The sequence below is a fragment of the Myxine glutinosa genome, chromosome 12 (genome assembly GCF_964187855.1).
Source record: "Myxine glutinosa chromosome 12, kmMyxGlut1.1, whole genome shotgun sequence".
Taxonomy (NCBI): domain Eukaryota; kingdom Metazoa; phylum Chordata; class Myxini; order Myxiniformes; family Myxinidae; genus Myxine; species Myxine glutinosa.
The window spans coordinates 18,408,570-18,427,681 of record NC_136272.1 but is presented as its reverse complement, the minus strand read 5'-3'; the positions used below and the strand labels follow the sequence as shown (position 1 = coordinate 18,427,681).

General features: G+C 47.1%; 2 protein-coding genes across 2 annotated transcripts in view; one reads left to right on the top strand and one right to left on the bottom strand.

Moving 5' to 3' along the window:
• The window catches only part of NDUFAF7 (NADH:ubiquinone oxidoreductase complex assembly factor 7), a 486,324-nt gene extending 473,759 nt beyond the window's left edge, over positions 1-12,565 (bottom strand). Inside the window, exon 1 of the mRNA XM_078766537.1 lies at positions 12,270-12,565. Coding sequence (XP_078622663.1) covers positions 12,270-12,375 — 106 coding nt within the window. The 5' untranslated portion in view covers positions 12,376-12,565. The remainder of the gene's footprint in view (positions 1-12,269) is intronic.
• LOC137438154 (A disintegrin and metalloproteinase with thrombospondin motifs 9) overlaps positions 1-19,112 on the top strand; it is a 247,825-nt gene that overhangs the window by 47,078 nt on the left and 181,635 nt on the right. The window contains exon 4 of the mRNA XM_078766532.1: positions 5,177-5,427. Within this exon, the coding sequence (XP_078622658.1) occupies positions 5,177-5,427 (251 nt within the window). The remainder of the gene's footprint in view (positions 1-5,176; positions 5,428-19,112) is intronic.

Below are 19,112 nucleotides of genomic sequence, written 5' to 3'. Positions count from 1 at the left end.
CCTGGCCAGAACAGAGCTTCTCGGGCTCTCTGTTTGCATTTGCTGATTCCCATGTGTGAGCCATGTATTTGTCGCATCATGTCTGGCCGCATTGTTGTGGGTACAACGATTCTCATGCCTTTGTAAACAATTCCATCCATCACCGACAGCTCGTCACGGTACTGCCAGTATGCATGGATGCTGTGAGGTGTTTCAGCTTTGGTGTCTGGCCATCCTTTCAGAACCATGGTGTGCAGTTCATTCAACTCTTCAGCAGTTCTCTGCTGGAACTGCGCGTAGCGAGACGGCACCACTGATATGAAGTCTACCATATTGATTAGCTCAATGTCCATCTCTGGTGTAGTATCTGGGAGGTTAGCACGGCTCAGGGTGTCGCCCAGTGGAATGTCCTTCCCTGGTTTGTATGTGATTGTCAAGTCATACGGCTGCAACTTCAGGAGCATTGATTGTAGCCTCATAGGTGCTGCTAGTAGGGGCTTGGTGTGAATTGACTGCAACGGCTTGTGGTCGGACTCGACGGTGATGTTTGATGTCCCAAATATGTAGTAATGGAACTTCTTGCAGGCATGTACAATGGCCAACATTTCCTTCTCCAATTGCGAGTATCTCTGCTCAGTCGGTGTGAGCGCACGGGATGTATATGCTACAGGGTGGTCATCTTGCAGAAGCACTCCTCCGAGAGCATACCTGCTGGCATCACATTGAATGGTACAGCCTTTCTTGGCGTCGTAATAGGCCAGCACCGGTGCATTGCAGCACAACTGTTTCATCTTTTCAAAGCTCTCGGCTTGAGGTTTGTCCCAATGGAAGAGGACATCTTTGGGCAATAGGGCACGAAGTGGTGCATCCACTGTACTTAATTCTGGTAGAAATTTTGCCAAATACTGGATGAAGCCAAGTATTCTTCGGACATCTTCTTTGTTCTTGGGCTCTGGCATTGCTTTCACGGCCCTCACTTTGTCATCATCAGGTTTCAGACCACTCCCTGTCAAAATATGCCCTGCATATTTCACGGATGATTGTTTCACATGACATTTGTCAAAGTTGAGTTTGAGGTTGAAAGCTGTAGCTCTGTTGACAACATGTCGCATGATGGAGTCATGTTCCTCTGGGGTCCTACCCGCCACCAAAATGTCGTCCATTATGGCACGAGCGCCTTCGATGCCCTCCAGCATGTTGTCCATGATACGCTGGTAGATTTCAGGAGCGGATCGGACCCCGAAAGGGAGCCTCAGCCAACGGAAACGGCCAATTGGGGTGTTGAAGGTGGTGAGAAGACTGGACTCATATGTGAGCGGGATCTGTAAGAATCCGGATTTGGCGTCAAGTACAGAGAAATACTTTGAACCTGGTATCATTGATGCAACCACTTCTTCAACTGTTGGAATGTAATAGTGTTCTCTCCTAATTGCCTTGTTTAGGTCTTTTGGGTCAATGCAGATTCTGATTTTGTCTTTCTTAACTACGGTGACCATGGAGCTCACCCAGTCTGTCGGTTCAGTGACACGAGCAATGTGCCCATCTTTTTGCATTTCTATTAGCTTGGCTTTAACCTTGTCGTACAGAGCTTTTGGTTGCCGACGTGGTCCATGGACAGCAGGGGGCACAGTGGGGTCGATTTTCAGAGAATACTTGCCTGGCAGTACACCTGTTGTGTGGAGAAGATCAGGATAATCACTACGGTCACTGACCTTGTGAATTCTCTCAATCAACCCGAGTGCTGTGCTGGCTTGGCCGGAGAGAAGTGGTCGTTGCTTTACTCTGACGACATAAAACTTGACGTCAACAGTGTTTTGTTTGTGCGTCACAGGCAATGTGATGCATCCCTCAACAGCAAGGTCATGCTCCGAATAACTCTTTAACTTGCTATCGGTGGCAGACAATGACATGTGGGTCTTTAGACTGTGAAACAGCTCAAGCGGCATTATGGATACTGTTGCACCTGTGTCAATCTGTGTCTTCACGACCTTTGTTCCAATCTTGACATCAGTCCACCATTCTGTTGCTGCATTTGTTCCATGAATGTTGTTGACACTGTGCGTCAGGGTCGTGTCATCAGACTCGTAGTCACAATCAACAGCATGCGCAGCAGATCTTGACTGCTCTTTCAACTTCTGTCTACACACACGGGCGAAATGGCCTACCTTCTTACAGAATTTGCAGGGGGCCTCCCTGGCGGGACACTTGTAGTGTGATGATGAGTATCCGCAGTACCAGCAGTTTTGGTTGCCTGTCCACTGTTTTCTGGTGGGTGTCTTGTGACGGGGTGGCTGCTGTTTGTTAATGGCATACACCTTACTGTCTTCGTCCGCAGCAATAACTCGCAAGCTCTCCTGTGAAGGTCTCGTAGTTCTGACCGATGCTGGTGGCCTTGTTCAGTGTGAGCTCGTCTCCTTCCTGAAGGCAACGTTCAGTCACCGCTGGATTAGCGGATCGCAGGACAATGGCATCCCGCAGCATGCGGTCCGTGTTGACGCCATATCCACAGTCTGTCACCAGCAGCCGCAGGTCAGTTACAAAGTTGTCAAAGCGTTCACCGGGCAGCTGTTTACGCCTGTTGAAGTTTACTGTTGCTCTGATTTCATTTTTCTTGGGAGCCACGTATGCTGTGTACTTGTCAAGTACTCCAGTTAAGGTTTCATTTTCTGCCGGCACACCTTCGGTTGCAGGAGTCCATGTGAATGTGTTGTAAATTTCTCTGCCTTTGTCGCCTATGTATGTCATGAGATAGTTTACTTTGACAATTTCCGTGGCCGTGGATAACGGTCCGTTGAACGTAAACACACAATGTTGTTTAAAACGTCTGAACTCCTTTTCAAGATCTGACGCTTGCCAGTTCATACGTGGCTTTTCTGAAGCATCCGCCATGGCGACAAAATAGTGCAACTCACTTGCGTTGACAACGACGTGGACGGTTGACGCAGCCGGATCCCGTGTTTGTAGGATTCGCGGGGCGCATGCGAACTTCAACGAGCAAAAGGAGGACCAATAATGCACAAATGACTTTCTTGTCTACGTAGATATAAGAATGATATTTTCATCACTCGTTCGCTTCATTTTCGGCGTGGAACGTCGACGAAAACCACTTCTGACACCATGTAACGTTTGGTTATTCAGACACAAACAAGTCAACAAGATGGCGGGCCAACGGACTGCCGTTTATTCGTCATGGTGTCGTGAACATGCCGTAAACCATGACGTGAACATAACGTCATGATGTAATGCGTTATGTTACAACCATGTCGTAAACCATGACGTGAACATAACGTTATGATATAATGCGTTATGTCGCACCTACCTCTTCCTCCTCTTCCACTTCTTACCCTACGCCTCCTCCCCCTCCCCCCCCCCCCCTGTTCTGTATCCGATGCTCCCCCTTCCTCTTCATTAACGGTATGGACCTCAAACATCCGGGGCCTTCGCTCAAACTTGACTGATCTCTCCATACAGGTTGCTTCTGACAAACCAGACGTGATCTGCTGAACAGAAACTTTGATGTTTGAAATGAAACTGAAATGAAATGATATAATGAAACTTTGACGGATTTGGATGAAACTTGGTGGATGAGTTTGTTCGGTGAAGAGAACAAGCCGATTCGATTTTGCTTCAGGTCCGAATCGAGATCCGGCCTATCAGTGGATACAAAACGTAAACTGTTCAGCCTGGCGGAGGGATCCGCCCTGCAGAGTGCCATTCTGAATTTATCAACTTTACTTTTTAAAAACACAAACAAGTCTCATAGACGATGAAACAACAAGTACAAAAAGTTTTAATTAAAACAAAAGCCGCGTCGATGTTACACAATGCCTAGATGCAGCTGTGCCTATAACGTCGATGTTATAGGCACAGGACATTCCTATTGATTCGATTACTTGATGTTATTTTTGTGCAAAGTGAAAATATATCTCGGCATTTTCCCGTCTGTTATTTCGGGCGGTGTATGACTGACCAGGCCGTGATTTAAAAAAAAAAAATCTCAATGGACTTGAAGTTACAGGCCTTTGAGAATTCATTTCGTTCTATAAAGGGCAACTTTCATCGGATTTTCTTCCCGTTTTTTTTCAACCGAGTCTAAAACTATGTTAGCGACTGTGAAAAATGAAATGATATATCGAATTTGATTTGAAATAAAACTGTGTGAGAGAGGAAGACACCACGGGCCTACAAAACAGGCCTCAAAGCTATGCGAGTTAATAAAATGGTGGATATTTGTTTATATGAAGCCTCTCCCAAAATGGGTGGAGCTATGGTTCCCAGAATGGGTGGAGCTTTGAGGTTTTGTCTTCTCTGCAAGAACAAGAACAACAAGAAGAAGAAGAACAAGAAGAACAACAACAACAGCAGAGGGCACTCTATTAGCAGCGTCTGCGACACGGCTAAAAACAAGCATTTAAGTATAACAAAGAAAAATACATCACTGTTTCCTTGGCTAGTCTGTGGCCTTGACCCCTAGAGGAATGACAATGTACAATCTCCTCGGAACTATCCTGCTTGACATCAGATTCCGGCCCAACTATAAACTGCCATCCTGGTGTTTCGCAGGGCGAGGCTGCATCAATGTGTGCGCCGTCCCTAGGATGGACGTTAAGCTGGGTGTCCTGTCTGCCAGCATGGCCTTCGTGAAGAGTAGGCGAGCTATCGCCGGCATCCTGAACAAATTACAAATTCCTGCACACTCAGTCGAGTATCCTGCGTTGGAGTGATGACGCCTGGATTTTAACCCCAATCAAGAAACTGCTTCAGCAGAGCTAGTGCTACCTATAGAACATGTACAGGGTGGTGATGATGATGATGATATCATTATGCGATTCCACAAAATGCAGTTTGGGAATAAACTTACGAAGGTGATTTTAAATTTTTTGCAATGCTTCGTGGGAAAAAATGGCATCTAACGGTGGTTCTTCTTTTTTAACGTTTTAAATATTTTAATTTTTTTAAATTTTTTGATTTTTTGATTTTTTACAATTTTTTAATTTTTACATTTTTTGCAATGCTTGGTGGGGGAAAATGGCATCTAACGGTGGTTCTTCTTTTTTAACGTTCTAATTTTTTAAAATTTTTTAAATTTAAAAAAAAAAGTTTTTTAAAAAGTTTTTACATTTTTAAATTTTTTGCAATGCTTAGTGGGGAAAAATGGCATCTAACGGTGGTTCTTCTTTTTTTAACGTTTCTGCAGATGCCGTCAATAGCACGACGGATGATGGCAATTTGCAGCCAAGCTCCACGGCTGGCAGCACGTTGAGTTTCAGCGGAACGAGTCTGGGGAAGGCACGACCCAGGAGAGGACAGTTGCGGGAGGCAAAGACCCGCCAGAGGCGCTTTGTGTCACACCCTCGACACGTTGAAGTGATGGTGGTGGCAGATAGCACTATGGCGCACTATCATGGTGACAATCTGGAGCATTACATCCTCACCCTCATGGCTATCGTAAGTTGGAGCAATGATGCATTGCCATCTTAACTTTCTCCTTTGCATGCAGAGCAACATTTTCTGATGAATTGTTATCCCTTGTGCTTGTAAAAGGATATTGGTGTCAATTGATATCCTACTCCTGGAGTAAGATGGTGCGAGTCTCGTTGCCCCCTTCGTCGCTTGTCAGGCATGTGTGAAGCTTTGTTTCTAACATTTCAGGAAGCATGGAGGGGAAGCTGCCCTTAGGTTTTCGTGAATTGCACTAACCCCAACTATAACCCTTCTAACGCTAATGACCAGACTTGGTGGCGTAATGATTGGAGTGGCCACTCCGAGTCTTGGAGCTCGGCGGTTCAAACCCCATCCGAATCATACTAAGGATTTTGAAGATGGTGCCTGCTGATTCTTTGCCTGACGTATCCCTGACATTTACCATTTAAAAGGTTAAGAGCACGGAGAATTCCCATTGGTTTGCATCTATGAGAAGTTGGAAGAGTGCAGGGTGGCGCCATTGTTGTGAGGTCGCTGGTACCCAGAGTGCCCCAGGAAGTGACGGCATTCCCCCCAAGCTCAGTGGTTAGGTTCGTCTCCACTAACAGTCCTGTGTTGTGACTGGTTTTTGTGTGTGTATGTGTGTGTGGCAGCTTGGATAACTTGCTTCACAAATGATACCATGTGATCTCTTGCATCCACCATCTAATGCTAGCAGATGGGAACACCCGGCTTAACATCCATCTCTTTGACGCAACACCCTGCGTTTGAAACACCGATCCGACAGTTTATAGTTGCATCAGGAATCGAACCCAGACCAGACAGCCACACAATCCTATCTTACAAGGAATAACTCCAATAACCCTTAAATAACTATAAAAACCCATATCCTTCTTATATTATCAACTGAAAAGGAAAGAAGTGAGATTTGGATGAAAATCTGCTCTGTGTTTGGTTTGTGTAACAATCCCCACGGGCTGCAAGTCGTGCCAGAGACCTGGCTTCTCTCTACACATCTGTCCGGATAGTCGTCACTCTTTTTGGGGATTTTTCTTGTTTGTGGGTTTTGGGAATCGCCTTTTCCTCGGAATCCTTTCAGTGCCCATTCCATTTTTCTGGGACGGCGTTAAGAGCCCACTATAAAATGCGTACAGGCAACACATATGTCCACCATACGAGACGTGTTAGGCAGATTACCCTTCCTCTCAAGCTGATTAATGAGCCAGCTGGCTTCTCATTGACTATCTCGTAGCAACGTGGCGATTGGAGACCACATCGGGTTTGTAAAACCTTCGGATCCTCGACCTGTACAATAACGCCTTCAGTTGAATATGAACCCCGACTTATGGTCCCGTCAAGCTACTCTCCCCACCAGTTACTGCTCCCTTGAGTAGGCCATCACCATGCCCTGATGTGATGTGGAATGTTTTGCAATAGCTACGATCACTTGATAAAACCAGGGGAACCGATCTTTAAAGAAAGTTGAAAAATATTCACATATTTTATGATGTCCCTGTTCGGAACAGGATGTCCCTGTTTTCTACTGTTGTACTTGTGTGCTTCCCTCTCTCTCCCCATCTTGTCTCCCGTTCCCTTTATTATATGTTTTATGTGTCCGTTTATGTTTTTTTGTGACTTACGTTAGCTTTTACACGAGCCTCGATCTTGTATACAAAAAAAAAAGAAATACACCACGCAGTTTAAATAATCAACTTTACATCTTGTAAAGTTGTTACATTTTGTTGTTAAAATGTTAAAGTTGTTGTTAAAGTTTTGTTAAAGTTGTTAACATTTTGGTAAAGTTGTTAAAGTTGTTACAAAAAATTACATTTTGTAATTTTACATCAAAATCAACTTTACAACTTTACATAAATATTTTTATTTAAGTTTTGATTTTCACAAAATTAATTTTATTATTTATTGTATTGTATTTATTTACTTTATTTTATTGTTTATTAATTTTTGTTCCATTTTTACTTCCTCGGTTTTTCCTTTCACTTCTGTGAGGTGCGGCTGTATCCATCGTGCTCATCCCCGTGTGTCCTCCGATCACTCTCATTCTTTCCCATATCCTTTGTTCTTCCAACTCCCCTTTTATTTCGTTCCTTGGCCCTGCTTTTGTTGCGTTCACCCCCTTTCTCCCCCATTTCCACTGCTATTTCGGTGTCAGAGGTTGTTTTCACCCCTGTCTGTCTGTTTGTCTGTCTGTCTATCTGTTTGTTTGTTTGTCTGTGAGCAGGATATCTCAAAAAGTTACGGACGGATTCGTTTGAAACTTGGTGAACAGGTTGGGTGTGTGACAAGGACAAATTGATTCAATCTTGGTGAAGATCCGGATCCGTATCCAATCGTTTTTTAAATTGTCTAGGTGATTCTTCACTATTGAGACATGCGGCAAAAAGGACATACAGTGAATGAATGAATAAATGATCGTTTTTAAGGCCATTTTCCCCGCTAGAGCGGGGGTTAGCCTTGCGGGCCCCATGACAATCATGGTTCCCTGTTTGAGGCAATGTTTTTATGGCCGGATGCCCTTCCTGACGCCAACCCGTGGTCGCCTCTTACGATGCGCAGGGATACGGTGTACCTATTCTAAATCGGGGTACACACCGGGATCATTCATCCCGGCAACCTGGTACTCAATTAGCCGACCTCGGAAGGATGACAGGCTGAGTCAACCCCCCTGGCGTTAATTACAGCGATCGACCGGGATTCTGAACCCAGGATCCTAGGATCCCAAGCCGGCACCCTAACCGCTAAGCCAACACCAGGCAACAAAAAGGACATACAGTATAACAAGATATTTCAAAACGTTGTGGACGAGTTTTGACAAAACTTGGTAAATGAGTTGGATATGTGACAAGAACTAGCCGATTAGATTTTGGTTTAGTTCCGGATGCAGATCTGGCCTATCAGTGGGATACAAAAGGTAAACTGTTTAACATGGCGCAGGTATGCTTTCTACCGAGTGCCATTCCACTTTCATTCTGTTATGGTCTGGTCCATTCTGTGTTGTAGCTCTTCCACGAGCCTCGACTCTGTATCCAAAAAAGTATATAATATATTGAAAACTGTATTTCTTTAACATAAATTCTTTATAAAATATTCCCAAATAAGGTGTGCAATCGTTGCAAAAATCTTCATATTGCGTCGTCTTCATATTAAGTACTCAAAAAGGAAATAGGCGTGGGGAGTTGTTATGGTAACCTGATGAATATTAATTTTAAGGAGAAGTCTGAAAGGGAAGTTAATGGCGAGTAGGGGGGGGGGGGGGGGATATGGGTGTTGGTTTGGAGAGTTCAGAAAGAGAAATGGGGTAAAAAAATGACGATGTGGGAGAAAGGAAGGTTGCTCAATATTTCCACCATTTTGTGTGCATGATACACTACGTAGATCTTCTGTAACAAGTGAAAATTACCTTATTTGGACATCGACATACGGATAACATTGAGCGGAATGGGCAGCTTCAGCTAGTGAGCTTCACCCTCCTCTTTTTCTGTTGAAATTTGTACAAATTTGCACTTTGTTCACTTAAAATGTGATCAAATGCACATGGAGAGCAAAACCTTCAAATGCAAAGCACTGAAAATCCAAGAATCACCCATACTCGTTTAGTGTGAGTTAATCTGTAATTTTCGAGCAATTCTTCGTTTGCTTCGACTATAAACGGAGTATCGACTTCTGACGTAATGACAATTTGACTTCATCTTCAAGGAATGAAGTCAACAAAACGATTCTTTTATTTTCCACCCTCAGATTTTGAGGTGCCGACTTCTTTCCTGGAAGTCCTTGGTGTCCTTGCGTTTTATACCTATCCTGCCTCCCCCCAGGCCCTCTCCCTCCCACACATCTCCCGATGTCCCTGAGATTGCGCAGGGATACGGTGTACCCCTGCTCTTAAATGTTGTGTTTGTGTGCTTCCTCCCCTTCTCTCCCCATCTTGTCGACCGCTCCCCTTTTTATATACTTTGTTTGCTTGTTTGTTTGATTTGCTTGTTTGATAAATGTTAGCTCTTTCACGAGCCTCGACTCTGTATACAAAACAAGTACAAAAAGTTTTAATTAAAACAAAAGCCGCGTCGATGTTACACAATGCCTAGATGCAGCTGTGCCGAAAACGTCGATGTTATAGGCACAGGACACTCCTATTGATTCGATTACTTGATGTTATTTTTGTGCAAAGTGAAAATATATCTCGGCAATTTCCCGTGTGTGGCGACGAATTTTTAATACTAGGGCATGCCCGTACAAAATTATATCCCCCCCCCCTCTATTTACATGAAATGGTTTGGTCCATTCGCAAAGCCAAAGCGGACGGCTTGCGAGTACGGTGACAATCCCCCCCCCCTCTATTTACATGAAATGGTTTGGTCCAAAGCGAACGGCTTGCGAGTATGGTGACAATCCCCCCCCTCTATTTACATGAAATGGTTTGGTCCAAAGCGAACGGCTTGCGGAGTTTGGTAAAGAAATCGCCATAGCTCGGTAACTACTTCTCCGATTAATATGAAACCTTGAAAAGGCACATCCTCGGGTCCCCAGCAATATACCTGGCAAGTTTCAAGTATATCGGACCCGTGGTTGTCGAGAAACAGCGGTCGCATACACACACACAGACACACAGAGATTACTGGAATTATAGATAGACTAGGGCATGCCCGTACTATATATATGCCCGTACTATATATATATCTAAAATTATATCCCCCCCCCTCTATTTACATGAAATGGTTTGGTCCATTCGCAACGCCAAAGCGAACGGCGAACGGCTAAATCGCCATAGCTCGGTAAGTACTTGTCCGATTAATTTCAAACCTTGAAAAGGCACATCCTCGGGTCCCCAGCAATATACCTGGCAAGTTTCAAGTATATCGGACCGGTAGTTGTCGAGAAAGAGCGGTCGCATACACACATACACACATACACACAGAGATTAATGGAATTATAGATAGATATCGAGGCATTTTCCCATCTGTTATTTCAGGCGGTGTATGACTGACCATGCCGCGATTTTAAAAATATATATCTCGGCAATTTCCCGTGTGTGGCGACACGTGAACGAAGCTATGCTCCTCTCTCCACATTATTGTGACAACGTATAAATTAAATATTTCATCGTGACGATTGTCATCAAATGGACGAATTTTTAATATATCTCGGCATTTTCCCGTCTGTTATTTCGGGCGGTGTATGACTGAGCATGCCGCGATTTAAACAAAATATTGTTACAGACGTGGCTTGGATGTTATTTACTGAGCGGTTTTATGGTATGACCACGTCTGCACAAGTTACCCGATTGTGCCCGAACGTTGACGAATCGCGCTATGCTAGACCAATGAAGGAAAAAGAAGACACACGGCTGGAATTAATACGACACGACACCAGGGATACGGTTCTCAAAGGTTGTTATTACAATAATGCGGAAGGTTTAGATTACAGGGACAAGAGGGAAACATAGGAAGGTGGGCACTTAAACACACTTATATTAACCCCAACGGACGACAGATAAACGGGACAAGGCTCACTCACACGGGGTTTGATGCAAAGGACAGGCGGGTAGCGATCGCTCCAGGTGCACCTGGGCTCAGGGCAGGATCACGTACGGTCCAGTTTAAGAGATGCGGTGGAGGTATTGCAGCGCTCGAGGGGTGGCGACTTCTCTCTCCAGGCTGGGGGCGCATCTTACGTCACATCCGGCGCGGGGCCGCGCATATCCGGCGGGGAGTGACACGCCCTCGGCTCGTTAGCTCCGCCTCGTGGAATCGGCACGTTGCTTCTCATTGGGTGCGTGGGGGGGTTACTGGCTCCGCCCCTGACGAGGAGCTGACAGCCAGCCCCTTCGGGGTAACGCCGTGGAGCGTATGGTCATGGCGGGTAACCGAGCCGGTGTGAGGACGCACACTCCCCGCCCCTCTGTTGTTGTAGTCGTAGTTGTAGTTGTAATTGTTGTTGTAGTTGTTGTTATTGTTGTTGTTTGGGGAAGAAGATGGGAGGAGGTATGGGAAAGGTCCTAAACTCACTACTGATGCCATATAATCACATTCTGGTGCAACGAAGAGTCATAATTAATGGAAACGAGGCCTTAACTGACATAGATTAAGAATAACTAGGAAGATGTCCGAAAGTTGGCTACGTGTGGTGCGGTGGACCTGGGCACGACATTTAATGGGGGAATAAGGGGAAGGTCGGCTCTACTGATTGTTATTTACATGCAATGGGACTAGGGAATGGGGGATTGGGGAAAGTTGGGGAGTATTGGAGAAAATAGGGGAATATTTACAAGCGGATATGGAGGCCAAATTCCATATTCGCAACATTGCACCCTTCTCTACCCTCGGGGCGTCCCGACCCGATAAATTTTTACCTACTTTAGTGTGGCACGCAATGTAGTTCCCTCTACTATTAACTCTACCCTGAGTGCGACAGTTTTACAGATATTCACAAATGAGTAAATATGTCCCCCTGCGACGTTGCACCCTTCTCCTCACAGAAACACACCCACAGGATAACCGAATCCGGAAAGAATTCGCAAACTACACATACAGCCGGTAGGGAGCATTATTTACACGACTACGCTGCTATTTACACTACGATCCAGGACCTGTTTTTGGAGGAACACATGCAGATGTTATGCATAGAGAGAGCGCGCTTGCCAACATCGATACACCAACCCACGAGTGCTCTGTGGCCGACGGCCTTTAATAACGTGCAGAGCACCCTGTCCCAGCATCAAAAGCACCACCCCACCGCCAATCGGTGCAGTCACCATTGTTCATTGGAATAAAAATAAACTCGACAACCCCTAACGCTGCAGGTGTCTCTTGCTCTTCTTGTGGTGCACTTGGTGGTAACTAAAAGTGGTTCACCTGTATGGCATAGGTGCCACGTTGACCCATAGGTCCATCCCCGGGTGGTGCTTGGCCGCAAACGAACTGCGGTCCATTGTGGGTGGCCACAAACATTGCGGTCCATATGGTGTATCGATCCCGGCAGCAAACAGCGAAAGTGCAGGCCCACAACTGCGCAGCCAGCACCTCTCTCTCCTCTCTCTCTACCCCAAAGCCAGATCCTCGGAGGTGGGAGGCAAAAGAAGAAACAAGTGAGTAAGGTGGTAAGGGCGCAAAAGTGCACGCAATATAAGGTAATGCACACTGGGGGCACATGGGAACCAGGTGAGACAGGTACGTTCCTATCGTACGCCCCCCCCCCACCAGGTAACCTACATGGCCCCTCCCTTACCCCTTACTGCATCCACAAAACACAACACTACCCATAAACATCTACTTTACAAATCGACAAACATCCCTACTGTCTTCCCCGTTCCTCCCATAAACCAAATTCGTCTTCTCTCCCTCCTAACCAATCAAATTTGCCATTTTCAACTCTCATCAAAATTTGCCATCTCCAACTGCACATCAAAATTTGCCATCACCAATTCATCATCAGTCCCTCCTAAGGAGGGAGAGATGGAATCACCCCAATGTCTCATCCACGTCGTGATGCGTCTCACAAATCCACAGCAATCTCATTTCCTGCACACAGAACAAAGAAAACACAGGTGTGGAGTCATCATCATCACCACAGGTAAGTGGCTGCGTATGGTGCGACAGGTTCATCAATCCTAACTATTTCCTAAATGACTTTAACAACTTTACACTACCCGGGGTCTTTCTCCGGCCAAACCATTGGCCCTCTTACACTATGGGTTCTAAAAACCAATTCCCATTGGCCAAACTGTGGTGCTCTTCAATTTGGGGTCTCACTCCCCCGATTCATCTCCCGGTGCCCTCATACAATTTCTGGGCTGCGACGTGTACCTCTCCCAGTGGGTCTACCCACCTGCACACCTCCACCACTGCAGTTGCCTCCGAGCTTACCTGCTCCTTACCCTAACCTAACTACCAGGGGAAGGCCCTCTGGCACTCTCCCCACTCGGTGCCCTCTCTGGCACTGGGCTACCCGGGTCCGTCCTCCGGATCCTCGGGCCCCATCCACAACTCTACCGGCTCCCAGAGCCCACCTGCGGCCTCACCTGGCCGACATCCTCACAGTGGTGGAGTGCTCAACCAACTACACACACTAACAGGCTACACGCCCAGCCATTTCCACAACACTAATGCACCCATTCACAACACCATTCTGCAACCGCACCACAAATGCCAATATCCAACCACAATTTACCTGCACCCTCTACCTAACACTTACACTACCCGCCCCGGGTACTCGTGAAAGGGGTCCACTCTTCCCCCATCCACACCTTCGCACCATGCACACCACTCCGTACCACTCACTCCAACTCTCTCCACACACCTGTACCTGCACACCTGTGCTCTCACACCTGGTGCCACCTGCACCCTTCTCTCCCCAAGCGCATTCGCGCTGATCCACAACACTCACTACTCATACACTGCTCCACACACCTGTCCAGTTGCACACCTGTGCAATCACACCTGTTCAATTCTCACAAACACGGCATCATCTCAGCTAACTACTCCCTTCTGAAACTTGCGCTTCCCAGTCGTCCCTTTAAACTATTGCGCTCCCTCGTCATTATCATCCATACTAATCTACCTGCGTCCCCACTACAGGTATCAGTCACTAACTAATCTTAACGTTACCTAATGTCATCTTCTAGATCCCTACACACAATATCCTAACCCACCCGGGCTAGTTTTCACTGCCATACACCCCATAAGCTATTGCTCCTTTGCCCCACCTGTGAAGGATGGTGGATTTGCCATCCCACCACATCGGGGGTCTCTCACTACCAATTTCGCACATCAAATTTCAACAAATTAAAAATTTGCCAATCACTGCCCATCATCTGCCAATCACTACTGCCAATCCTTTGCCAATCATCAAATTTTGTTTTTCTCTAATTTTGGGTCCAAAACACTAACCTCATCACCCAGTCTACTCACTAATACCTCTCGGTGCGCCAATCCCTGTCCAAAGCCCGGCTTCGTAAAGCCAAGCAATGGATGCTGGTTGTTTTGTGCCAGCGGCTGGATGCGTCCGGCACTCGGTGCAGGGACGGGGGCTTACCCGGGCCGAGATCCCACGCATCACCTCGGCGTGGAGCCATCCAATGTCCCGATCTCGACCTGCCGGAATGCCTCAACAAAAGGTGGTCGCCATGACGACCCTTTCTATCGGGCTGCCAGCTCCGCCTAGTGGAGCCTGGACGCGGCCGTTCAAAGCGAGGCCCGGCACGCACCGAGGGCCTGCTTCGGCTAAAAGTCGCTCTAACCTCTAACCCGTGTAACGTCGATGCTTCACCTGGACGCTTACACCCCGCAGCCCGTTCCTTGCTCACACATCCAGCTGTGCCCATGCTCCTCGTACCGTTCCTTACACACCCAGGCACACCCATTCCACTCACAGCCTTGGTCACACACCTGACCACCGAACACTTTGGCACACATTCGTTGGTAGCACACCTCACCAAAACACCTCTTCGCGCCCCCTCCTCGGTCACCTCCTCTGTGACAATCACAGGTGTGCTCTCATTCGCACACCCAACCACGTGCCTCACCACCAACTCCAGCGTGCATTCCCACTCACGCTCTACCATTCCAGGTGTGCATCCTTCCATCCCAGGTGTACATCCTCGCTCACCTGTCACAACTAACTCACGCTCCATGTCACTCTCACTACTTTCACCTCCATTCCTGACAGCGCACTCACCCTTACTCTTGACAGCACACTCTTTCCCCATGCACCTGTCCGTCACACACCTTTCTCGCGCACACTCTCCCGTTACACCCTCTGTAACACTCACCACAGGTGGACACTCTTCCTTACTTCTGGCAGCGCACTCTTTCCTCATGCACCTGTCCGTCACACACCTTTCTCGCGCACACTCCTGCGCACACTCTCCCGTCACTCCCTCTGTAACACTCACCACAGGTGTGCATTCTTCCTTGCCTTTGACAGCGCACTCTTTCCCCATGCACCTGTCCGTCACACACCTTCCTCGCGCACACTCTCCCGTCACATCCTCTGTAACACTCACCACACCGCGCTTCCATGTGCCCCCTCGCACACGCGCTACGACCGACTCACTCTCGCCAGCACCCTCACTCCTTGGCACGCACTTTTTCCTCACACACCCCAGAGTCGGACTTTCTCGCACACCTCCTCTTTCGCACACCAGACCTGTCGCACACTTCACCAACGGCCTCTCACGAACACCCGGGTCTATCTCGACCCCCAAGCCTCTTAAATCACCTGGCGCATCATACGCACGACCATATTGGTCACCACTTACACCGGGTCCTCTTTCTCTTCGCTTCTCCTCCATCACCTGCGAATCCCTCATCCGGTTAATGAGCACATCATCACGATCCGAACACAGACTTTGGACCAATTCTTTTACTTCCTCCTTTATCTCTTTCTTATCCTCTCTCCGTCGCTTCTTAATTTCGCTCACCCCTTCTTCCACTTCTTCTAATTTTTGCTTCATCCCCTTCATCTCTTCGTGCGCCCCTTTAAGTTCTTCCTCTAACTCCACTTTATTTTTTTCTATGTGCTCCCGCACCTCCCGCTCTTTAACCTCCATTACCTCTACCACCTTGTCCATTTTCCTCGTCAGGTCCTCATGTACCGTCTGACACTCTTTTTTAATTACCCCTACGTCCTTTTTCATCTCCTTCTGTGTCGATTTTAAACCCTCTATTACCGCTGTGTTCTTCTTTACCTGGTCCCCCAACTCCTTTTGTCCCACTGTCAGTTGTTCTACTCCCAGCGTCAACTCCTCTATACCACCTTGCAATTTTACAGTCCCCTTTCTCACCTCTTTCTCCATGCGCTCCTTACAGTGCCTCACCTCCTCGCGCACTCCTCCGACCTCCTCACTCACTCCTCTTCTGATCTCCTCTCCCATCACTTGCATCTCCTGCCCAGATGCCACCCTCATCTGCTCCATTTCCTCCCTGTGAGCATCCAGTTTGGTTTCTACCCCCATTCTGACCCCCTCTATCTGCTGCCCCATTTGGTTAACTTCCCTTTCCGCTTGGTCCCTCATGTCCCTCAATTTGCCTTCCATACTGTTTTCTAACCCCTCTAACCCTTTTTTCATCCCTTCCATTTGATTCTCTTGAGCGGCCATTCTGTTTTCTACCCCCGTTAACCCATTCTTTACTTCTTTTATCCCGTTGTCTAACTCCTCAAAATTATTGTCTAACTTCCCAATTTTCTTGTCTAACTCCTCAAAATTATTGTCTAACTTCCCAATTTTCTTGTCTAACTCCTCAAAATTATTGTCTAACTTCTCACTGGTACCCCTCGCTTCGTCCCTCATTACCCCCATTTGGTTTTCCAATCGCTCACTATTCTTTTCCATAAGGGCCGTCATTTGTATAAAAAAAAGTTCCAATCTTCCCAGCGGCGCTACTTCGGTCGCGGGCACGGTGACCAGCGAGGCGCCATTTTGCGCGCCCGCTTCTTCGTGCGTGACGGCGCTATTTTGCGAACCTGCCGCCCTCACTGCTTCGCTCTCCTCCTGTCCCTCATTTTGGTCCTGGATCGACCCTACCTCACTCTCCTTTACCGGACCCCAGCTGTCTTGATCCGCCATAGCGCGACTTTCAAAATTCGGTTTTTATTTTTTATTTTCGTAAAACAAATTGAAATTTCGCCGTTATAATTTCGCGCGGGAAACGCGCTCCGAATCGATTTTCCCTCCCAAAATTTGGGCCTAACTAATTTAGTCCCGGGTTCGAATTCCACTCCTCGACACCAATTGTTACAGACGTGGCTTGGATGTTATTTACCGAGCGGTTGTATGGTATGACCACGTCTGCACAAGTTACCCGATTGTGCCCGAACGTTGACGAATCGCGCTATGCTAGACCAATGAAGGAAAAAGAAGACACACGGCTGGAATTAATACGACACGACACCAGGGATACGGTTCTCAAAGGTTGTTATTACAATAATGCGGAAGGTTTAGATTACAGGGACAAGAGGGAAACATAGGAAGGTGGGCACTTAAACACACTTATATTAACCCCAACGGACGACAGATAAACGGGACAAGGCTCACTCACACGGGGTTTGATGCAAAGGACAGGCGGGTAGCGATCGCTCCAGGTGCACCTGGGCTCAGGGCAGGATCACGTACGGTCCAGTTTAAGAGATGCGGTGGAGGTATTGCAGCGCTCGAGGGGTGGCGACTTCTCTCTCCAGGCTGGGGGCGCATCTTACGTCACATCCGGCGCGGGGCCGCGTATATCCGGCGGGGAGTGACACGCCCTCGGCTCGTTAGCTCCGCCTCGTGGAATCGGCACGTTGCTTCTCATTGGGTGCGTGGGGGGGTTACTGGCTCCGCCCCTGACGAGGAGCTGACAGCCAGCCCCTTCGGGGTAACGCCGTGGAGCGTATGGTCATGGCGGGTAACCGAGCCGGTGTGAGGACGCACACTCCCCGCCCCTCTGTTGTTGTAGTCGTAGTTGTAGTTGTAATTGTTGTTGTAGTTGTTGTTATTGTTGTTGTTTGGGGAAGAAGATGGGAGGAGGTATGGGAAAGGTCCTAAACTCACTACTGATGCCATATAATCACATTCTGGTGCAACGAAGAGTCATAATTAATGGAAACGAGGCCTTAACTGACATAGATTAAGAATAACTAGGAAGATGTCCGAAAGTTGGCTACGTGTGGTGCGGTGGACCTGGGCACGACATTTAATGGGGGAATAAGGGGAAGGTCGGCTCTACTGATTGTTATTTACATGCAATGGGACTAGGGAATGGGGGATTGGGGAAAGTTGGGGAGTATTGGAGAAAATAGGGGAATATTTACAAGCGGATATGGAGGCCAAATTCCATATTCGCAACAATATATATATATCTCTGCATTTTCCCGTCTGTTATTTCGGGCGGTGTATGACTGACCATGCCGCGATAAAAAAAAAAAAAATCTCAATGGACTTGAAGTTACAGGCCTTTGAGAATTCATTTCGTTCTATAAAGGGCAACTTTCATCGGATTTTCTTCCCGTTTTTTTTCAACCGAGTCTAAAACTATGTTAGCGACTGTGAAAAATGAAATGATATATCGAATTTGATTTGAAATAAAACTGTGTGAGAGAGGAAGACACCACGGGCCTACAAAACAGGCCTCAAAGCTATGCGAGTTAATAAAATGGTGGATATTTGTTTATATGAAGCCTCTCCCAAAATGGGTGGAGCTATGGTTCCCAGAATGGGTGGAGCTTTGAGGTTTTGTCTTCTCTGCAAGAACAAGAAGAACAAGAAGAACAACAACAACAGCAGAGGGCACTCTATTAGCAGCGTCTGCGACGCGGCTAAAACTAATAAAATAATCTACTTTTCTCCTCACTTCTGCAACTACTTTTGAGTTGTTTTATGACTTAACTGTTTGAATGCAAGTTTCAAGATCGAATGTTTCATTCCAAGGAAAATGGTTACCCTCACCCCCCTCTGCTCCCCCGCCCCCCTCCGTCTGGACCGTCTGTCGTTACCCTTGGCATTTAGACGATTTTGTCAATGTTGGGGCTACCTTTCGGTTATCATCACCCCCTGCTATGTATATTTGAGTAGCAAGACATTCCAGACGACTTGTGCTTTTATGGAGTGAGGCCAAGGGTGTTTGTCCAAGAATTGTTTGGTTCATTTGGTCATTCGTCTGGTTCTTGAGGCCAAGGGCTGATTCTAAAAACACCTTTATTGGCAAGGTTTATGGAGGTGA